Source organism: Crocuta crocuta, unplaced genomic scaffold, assembly GCF_008692635.1.
Source record: "Crocuta crocuta isolate KB4526 unplaced genomic scaffold, BGI_CrCroc_1.0 scaffold267, whole genome shotgun sequence".
In the NCBI taxonomy this organism is placed as follows: Eukaryota; Metazoa; Chordata; class Mammalia; order Carnivora; family Hyaenidae; genus Crocuta; species Crocuta crocuta.
The window spans coordinates 4,577,184-4,585,598 of NW_027531899.1; the positions used below are offsets into that span (position 1 = coordinate 4,577,184).

At 51.7% G+C, this 8,415-nt stretch overlaps 1 protein-coding gene across 1 annotated transcript; it reads left to right on the forward strand.

The window, feature by feature from the left end:
- Positions 1–2,922: 2,922 nt before the first annotated feature.
- LOC144239641 (protein FAM187B-like) lies at positions 2,923–6,303 on the forward strand. The gene is made up of 2 exons (XM_077773785.1): positions 2,923–3,708; positions 5,901–6,303. Exons 1-2 carry the CDS (start codon positions 2,981–2,983, stop codon positions 6,286–6,288), a joined length of 1,116 nt encoding a protein of 371 aa, XP_077629911.1. The 5' UTR covers positions 2,923–2,980; the 3' UTR covers positions 6,289–6,303.
- Positions 6,304–8,415: the final 2,112 nt, after the last annotated feature.

Genomic DNA, 8,415 nt, shown 5'->3' on the forward strand with positions numbered 1-8,415 from the left:
TACCTTAAAATCTTACTTATGTGCCTGCCTCTCCTTTGCTTCTGAGTCTCTATTTACATGAATGTTAGAACATTTTGCTATGTCTCATCTGTGTCTTGCACTCTTTTCTGTATTTTCCTATCTTTTTTTTTTTTTTTTTTTTTTGCAAGCTTCAGTATAGATATTTTTCTGTGGGCCCATCTTTCATTTTCCTAATCTTCTTTTCTGTTGTGTTTAATAGATTGCTGCCCTTTCTAGAGAATTCTCAATTTCCCAGATTTTATTTTTTAGTTCTAATATTTGCTTTTGATTCTTTTATGCAAGTTCCAAATCTTCTTCTTGTCCTCTCCTGAACATATTAATCATGGTTATCTTAAAGTCTATAGTTGTTATTAGCTAGACCGTTGGTCTGATATAAGCTTCTCAATTGTAGCAGTAAGTGGAAACCTCACCCACATTATTTAAAGAATAGCAGGGAATCTGGATTCTCCTATGAAATCTCTTGGCTTTTACATGTTGGCCGCTGATTTAAATATTCTAAAAACACCCTAGGGAGGCCAATGAAAACATTTATTTAGGCCGTATCCAGCCAGTTTGTTACTTCTCACCTAGACAATGTGAAAATCGGAAGTGGGCTATCTCATAGTGTCCCTATACCCCTGCTTACTTGTTTAGAAAAGATTCCCTGAGCTGAAGAGAGAGAGAAGGAGGGAGCCAGAGGGGAAATGACACAAGTATGAATGTTAGTGTGTCTCAGATAGAGGGATTTTATAAGGTCCTGGGAAGCAGACCATAACTAGATAGTTTTATAGAGCTGAGAAGGGAGGGGATGCGTGGCCCACTCCTGTGGTGACCGTGGCAGCAGGATGCCATGGAAGCAGCAGTTCCAGAGTCTAAACATACAGCTTATGCCAAACACAGCCTGTAGAGGTCTCCACATGGGACAGGGACATGACCAGAGTCCCCAGTCATAAGGAGCCAGGTTGAGAGGAAGGCAGGATGTCTTAGCAAAGACTTAGATGAAACAGACCTCACCCACTCACCGCTCTCCTCCTTGTCCACTACTCCTTAGTCACTCTGGCCTCTACACCTTTTAAGTATAGCAGCCGTGTCAGGATCTAGCTATCTCTTGGGACTATTCTTCCTTCAAATATCCACACGGATCTTTATCTCAATTTATTCTAGTGTTTGTGAAACCTCACCTCCTCAGTGAGTGTTCAGACCATCCTCCCTCAAATAGTTCACACTCACAGTCTCTTCACTTTCTATCCCCATTTCCCTGCTCTATTCTTTTTTTTTTTATTTTTTTTTTAATGTTTTATTTATTTCTAGGAGAGAGAGAGAGAGAGAGAGAGACAGCGTGAGCAGGGGAGGGTCAGAGAGAGAGGGAGTCACAGACTGAAACAGGCTCCAGGCTTTGAGCTGGCAGTCAGCACAGAGCCCGACGTGGGGCTCGAACCCACGAACCGTGAGATCAAGACCTAAGAGAAAGTCGGACGCTTAACCGACTAAGCCACCCAGGCGCCCCTTCCCTGCTCTATTCTTATCTTTAGTGAATATCAGTCAATCCTTGAGGATTCCATAATTACTTGAGGATTCCATAATTGTGAATTCACCTATCGGTAAAATTTATGTGTGGCCCCCAGGCCAACGCCCACAGTGGTTTCAAAGTCATTTGCAGACATGCAAAGAGGAGTGATATAGTTGAATCACTTAACAATGCACATTCCCAGCTGAGATTGAACAGGGAGATACTGCCTTCTGATTTCAGCTATCATACTATTAACAAGTATCCTTTTCACTGTCTGGTTAGTGCCACTTTTCTGTTGTTGTTGCATTTTTGTACTTTTCGTTGATGATTTCACTATTGAAAATGGCTCCCAGGCAGTGCTGAAGGGCTAGCCAGTGTCTCTAAGCATAAGAAGGGCTGCGATGTTTTGTGTCAAGAAAACACGTGTGTTAGAGAAGCATGTTCAGGCACGAATTAATAGCGCTGTTGTTTACAAGTTCATTGTTAATTAATTAGCAATATATATTAAGTAAGAGTTTTTAAACAAAAATACACATACAGCAAAGTTATGCGTTGAGCAGTTGACAAAAATGCTATGATCAAAGGCTCATAGGACCTTAGGCCTGTATTTCTCCTACAAAGAATGTTCAGTATTTGCTAATCCAGCAGCTTTATAGAACATAACTGCCATGAGTAAGGAGAACTGCTGTATCTAATATTATGTATTATATATTTGTTTGTTATCTGTGTGTTCCACTAGAAGGTAAGTCCAAGGGGGAAGAGGCTTTGTCTAACCTGTTCAGGGCTGTGATTAGAATAAGGCTAGCACATGGTAGGTATTCAGGAAACTTTTGTGAAATGAGTGAGCAATGGCATATCAAGCCTGCACAATAATTATTTTTAATTTCAGGACTGAGAAGGACTGTAGGAAAGGGTTTAGAAAGGAGACAACTGAGAAAAATATTTGTTTGTTTAAGATGAGTTGAATCATGCAGATATCTATGGAAAGAGTCTGGGACCAGCACGTGCAAAGGTCCTGAGGCAGGAGCCCTTTGCTTGCCTGATGTTTTCAGGAGATGGCAGGGAGGCCAGCATGTCTGGGGAGGAGGGGCTGGGGGAGAGGCATAGGAAATCAGAAAGGTAACCGGACAGGATTTATTCACTCCTCCACCCTCTGCACTAAGAATTGTGTGCAGAACATAGTAGGTGTTCAGGAGAAATGTGTTGAATGTTCACATGCGACACATTAATGCCAAAGTAGGGAAGGGTAGAGAAAACCCTGAAGAGACAAATTAAGCCTCCTCCTATCCCAGCAGAGTGGAGGGCGTGTAATAGATCTGAAATAGAGTTGTTAAACTGTCACCAATCAGATGGGGATTGTGACCTCACAGCCATGCGGTGGGCTACTACTCATCCCGCTGTCCAGGGCCGAGGCCTGGGTTTCATGGGTGACTTCACAGTGGCCAGGGCGGTGCCCTGCCTACTGCCACCATGTCCCAGTCCACCATGCTAAGCCCCCTGTGGCTGCTGCTCAGCTTTGCTGTCCCTTTGCCCGGGTTCTTTGTCTCCTTCAGCTGCCCTGATGGGAAACAATGCCACAAAGCCCTCCTCTCAGACAATGACATCTTCTTGCCCTGCAACGCTTCTGGGTCCCAGTGGTACTTCTTCCTCCTGCAAGACGGGACCAGCTGGTCCAGCACACTCTCCCGTGCTTCCAACATAGAAGTCATAGCTGACAGCGGCATTCTCATTAGGAGTCCGTCGCCCTTCCAGACGGGCTTCTATCACTGCCGGGACAAGAACGGCAACCAGGTGGTGCAGTATGAGCTTGACTTCCAGGATGTCAGCGCCCTGCACATAACACACAAGGGACTGGGCCAGAAGCCCCTGCGGAATGAGACCCTGAGTCTGGGTGGCAAAGAGATCGTCTTCACCCGCTGGGAGCCCTGGCAGGACTGTAACCGCTGTGGGGGGCCGGGCGAGCGGAAACGCCTGGGGTATTGCTACATCGAGGAGCCCCAGGAGGAAGCCCTGCCCTGCTGGCTCTACCTGGGAAATCTGAAGGTGTGGTCCAGCCGCATGCGGCCCGAGATGCAGGTGGAAGCCTGCTACGTCCCGTGCGCGGCATCGATGTTGGACTACATCCCCTTTGACAACTTTGAGATCAGTGAGGAGTTGGGATCTGCGTGGCTCACCTGCCCCCTGGGATCTATCTACAGGTGATGGAGGCAGGCCCCAGCGCTACTCTTGGTNCTCTCTGCTGGCCTCTTCGGATGTGCCTCTGGCAAGAAACCCCTGGCGCCCACACACAATTGAGTCACACAGGCAGACCAGGACAGCTGACACTCAGGGAGGGCTTGGCCGGTCCTGTGGTCGGCCAGGCTGTGGACGTGGCGGGCCTCAGACACCCCTGTGTAAGCCCCCAGCCTGGGTAGAGTGCATTTCATGTGAGGTTTATGTCTTGGATTCTGGATTCAGCCAGGCCTGGGCTCCAATCCCAGCTCTGCTGCTTTTCCAGCTTTGTGACTTTGGTCCAGTGGTTTCCCATTGGGCCTCAGTCTTCCTGTCTGTAGAATGGGGGTTGTGTTTGTTTCCTAGGGCCGTCACAACAAAGTGCCACACACTGGGTGGCTTAAGACAATGTAAATGTATTCTCTTGCAGTTCTTGAGGCCAGAAGTCCAAAGTCAAGGCGTCACCAGGGCCACGTGCCCTCTGAGATGCTGGGTGGAACCCGTCCTCGTTTCTGCCTAGCTTCCGGGAGTGGCAGGCAATCCTTGGCCTTCCTTGGCTTGTGGCTGTATCCCACCCATCCCCCATCTGTCCCCGTCATCACTCGGTGATTTCCCTGTGTGTTCACGTCTGTGTCTTTTCTCCCTTTCTTTTTAATATTTTTTAATGTTTATTTTTAAGAGAGAGAGAGTGAGTAGGGCAGGGGCAGAAAGGGAGGGAGACACAGAATACAAAGCAGGCTCCAGGCTCCGACCTGTCAGTCAGCACAGAGCCTGACTCAGGGCTCAAACTCATGAACCGTGAGGTCATGACCTGAGCAGAAGTCAGATGCTTACCCGACTGAGCCACCCAGGTGCCCCTCTCCTCCCTTTCTTTTTAAAAAAATTTTTTTAATGTTTATTTATTTTTGAGAGAGAGTCGGGGGGGGCAGAGAGAGAGGGAGACACAGAATCCAAAGCAGGCTCCAGGCTCCGAACTGTCAGCCAGCACAGAACCCGACTCAGGGCTCAAACTCATGAACCATGAGGTCGTGACCTGAGCTGAAGTCGGATGCTTACCTGACTGAGCCACCCAGGCGCCCCCTTCTCCTTCTTAAAAGGACACAGGTCATATTGCTTTTAGGGCCCAGGAATTTACTCCAGTCTGACCTCATCTTCACCAATGACATCTGCAACACCCCGATTTCCAAAGAAGGTCACATCCTGAGGTTTAGAACATTAATTTGGGGAGGACGCTATCCAACTCAGTACAGAGGTCTTGATGGCCCCAGCCTCACAGGCTCCTTGTGATGTCTAAGGGGCAAATGCCTATAGAGACGCAAAAGCCCCACTCTCTAGCGGGTGTTGGCTTTCGGTGTATGATTGGCCTCGTCAATATCGCCTGCGGGGCCTCCCTTCTGTCCCTCAGCCGTGATGAGTGTGCCTGCTTTGCTTCGCTCACTTACCACAACTTCACTGAGCGCGTACAAGCCAAGCGCTATTCTTGGTACCTGGGATGCAGTGAAACCCAAACTGGAGAAGATTCCTGCCTTCCTGGAGCCATAAAACAATCCCATGGAAAAAACACACAGTATTTTAGGTGGTGATAAGCTTCGGGAGGGGGATGGGAGTGGGGGAGAGGATCATTTTAAATAAGGAGGGCAGGGAGGGCATCTGAGAAGTTGCCAGCACTGAAGGGTGCTGAGGAAGCCAGCCTTGGGTGCTGAGGCAAAGCCCTTAAGGCAGAGGGAACAGCCAGGGCAAAGGCCCTGAGGCAGGAAGGTACTCAGCATGCTGGAGGACCACCTAGGAGGCCAGCGTGACTGGGGCAGCCTAAGCGAGAGGCAGAGTGGAAAAAATGAGGCCAGGCCAGGAGAGCAGGGGTGGGGGCTCTGTTCTTGCTCATTCCTCCAAGTCACCCTTTGAGGCAGGTACAGTCACACCCCCGGTTTTCAGATGAGCAGTTGGAGGCTTGAAGAGCTAGAGGCGTTTCCCCGTCCCCCATTCAGTGTGGGGTGGAGCTCTGAGCTCCCTGCCACCCTGTCCCTACCTCCCCCCTGCTAACTGCTGCCTAGTGCTCTTGGAGGGCGTGCCCTGTTCGCTGTCCTGCAGGGAGGAGGGCATCGCTGTCCCCATCTCCTCTCAGACGCCGGTCCCCTAGGTACCCCCTGGCCACAGCAGCCGACCTTGTCCTCCTTTGCAGGCCCATCCTCTGGGAAGCCAACAACACGCCCCTGACCTGGCAAGGCCAGCTCTCCAACCAGGACTTGGACGCCATTCTGGAACCTTCCAACGGCGGCATGCAGCTGCAGGTCTTCCAGCCAGCCATTTACAAGTGCTTCGTGCAGCAGGAGCTCATGGCCCGGTTCAACCCCAAACCCTTCCCTGACAGCGGGGAGACTCTCAGGGGAGAGGAAGGCGGGCCACACCGGGAGGCGGGGGAGACCTGGAAGGGGAAGGCCAGCCCCATCCTCAAGGGGCTAAAGTTGGTGCTGCTGCTGGGCACAGTCCTGGGCCTGCTCGGGGTGCTGCTCAAGATCTGCCACCCTTCCCGGGGCAAAAGCCGTGACCAGGTGCTGCTAGTTAAATAAAGCCAGCCCTCTGTGCCCGGGGCTCCTCAACCGTCCTTCCCAAGGCACTGCTTGGGGGGAGGGGGCCGCGGGCGCAGAGCAGGCCCATGGCCGCAGCCAAGGCTGATGGGCTCTTCCCTGTTCCAGGTCCCTAGCAATCCCCGTCCCGCAGATGAGGAAACTGAGGCAAGGCTACAGTCCAGGAATTGGGGTGGGGGGGGCGATCCAGTTTAAACTCAGGTTGCCTGGTTCAAGTCTTGCGTTCCTCACAAGGAGGACAGAAGGGCTGGAACTCACCATTTTCAAGGGGAGTCTCTGGGAGTCGGTAAACTGTAATCACCTTAGGCAGCTTAGTGCGCTGCCCCAAGGATAAGGGCTGAGACGATGGGGGTGGGAGGTGGGGGGAGGCATCAGCCCTGCAGATCCGCGAGGGCCCTGCCTTTCCTTGGTCGTCCCTTGCCCCGCACTCCCTCGGATGTGCCGAGGGCTTTCAGGCTTAGCCGTACTTTCCGAGGCAGAGGGTGCTCCCAGGGTGGTGGCCCAGGGCAGCCAGACCTGTGTCACCCTTCCTGGCTCTTGTCGTGGAGAGAGAGCCCCAAGAAGGAGAGACAGACCCCTTCTACCAGGACAAGGCGCCAGGCCTGGCCCGGCTGACCCGCGGGAATCACGAGCCTAGCTGTTCCCAGAAGTTACATACACTTTTCCGCAGAGTGCAAGAGTGAGGAATGAAATATTAATGCCTTATAAAACTCGTTGCCCTGATAGTCCACTGGACAGATCTGAAAGTTCCAGAACAGAGCTTCTGCCCCTGAGCAGAGGGCAGAGCTCACTCCTCACTTACCAGACACTGTTGCCAAAACACTTAAGGCTTCACACGGTGCCCAGAGACGCAAAGGTTTCTGCAGAATCGGGGGGACATTCCTGCAGAACTAAACAGGGTCCGCTGGGAAACAGAAGCAGAGAATAATGATGACAGTAATGGCAAATATCTGTGAACTTCCTGGCATGATCAGAACCCACACCCTTCATAAAGTTTATGTCCTCACAGCCACCCATAAGGCTGGGGTTACTACGAACCTCTTTTGAAATTTTTTTTAACGTTTATTTTTGAGAGATAGAGAGATGGTGTGAGCGGGGGAGGGTCAGAGAGAGAGGGAGACACAGAATCTGAAGCAGACTCCAGGCTCTGAGCTGTCAGCACAGAGCCCAACGTGGGGCTCGAACCCACGAACTGTGAGATCATGACCTGAGCCGAAGTCGGACGCTTAGCTGACTGAGCCACCCAGGCACCCCCCTGGGGCCTCATTTTGTAGCTGAGGACATCAAGGCACAGAGGGCTGAAGCACCCTGCCTGAGGTCACACAGTGAACTTGGGATGAGGCCAGCAATGGAAGGGTGAAGGAAGACCACTGGGCCGGCACCCACAGCAGCACATTGTGGGGGTGGAATAGCCAGAGCCAAGCGCACGCGGATGCCTAGGCCTGTTTGCACAGCCCTGAGGGTCACAGTCCACAGCCAAGGCAGTCTGAGTCCACCTGTGACAGGCAGGCTGTTAGGGTGGCCCCAGTGACTCACCTCCTGGCGTCCACACATTGTGTGATTCCCCTTCCCTTTCAGTGTGGAAGGCACCTGTGACTTGCTTCTAACCACGTTCACATTCATATTCTTATTGTTGACGTGTCAGAACATCGCCCCTGGATTCGGTTACGTTGTATCAGACTCCGTCTTAGCCCCCCCACCCCCGGAGCGAGAGGGAGGCTCGCTGGCCGGATGAGGTCAACAGCTACGTTGAGGAAGCTCGCTTGGCAGGAACAGCGAGCGGCCTCTAGGAGCTACAAGTGACATTTAGGACCTGAGGTGACAGCTAAGGCCTCAGCCACACAGTCCCCAGGAAATAACCTCCGCCAACAACCCCAATAAAGCCGGAGGCAGATTCTTCAGTCAAGCATCCGGATGAGGACACAGCCTGACCGACACTCTGATTGCAGCCTTGTGAGACCCTGAGCAGAGGACCGGTGAAGCAGCATCCGGACTCCTGACCCCCAGACGCTGGGCTATCATGTACCTGGGTTGTTTTAAGCCACTTAATGGACTGCCATTTGTTATGCAGCAGTAGGCAGCATATACCATCCCCCAAACCCCCCCCCC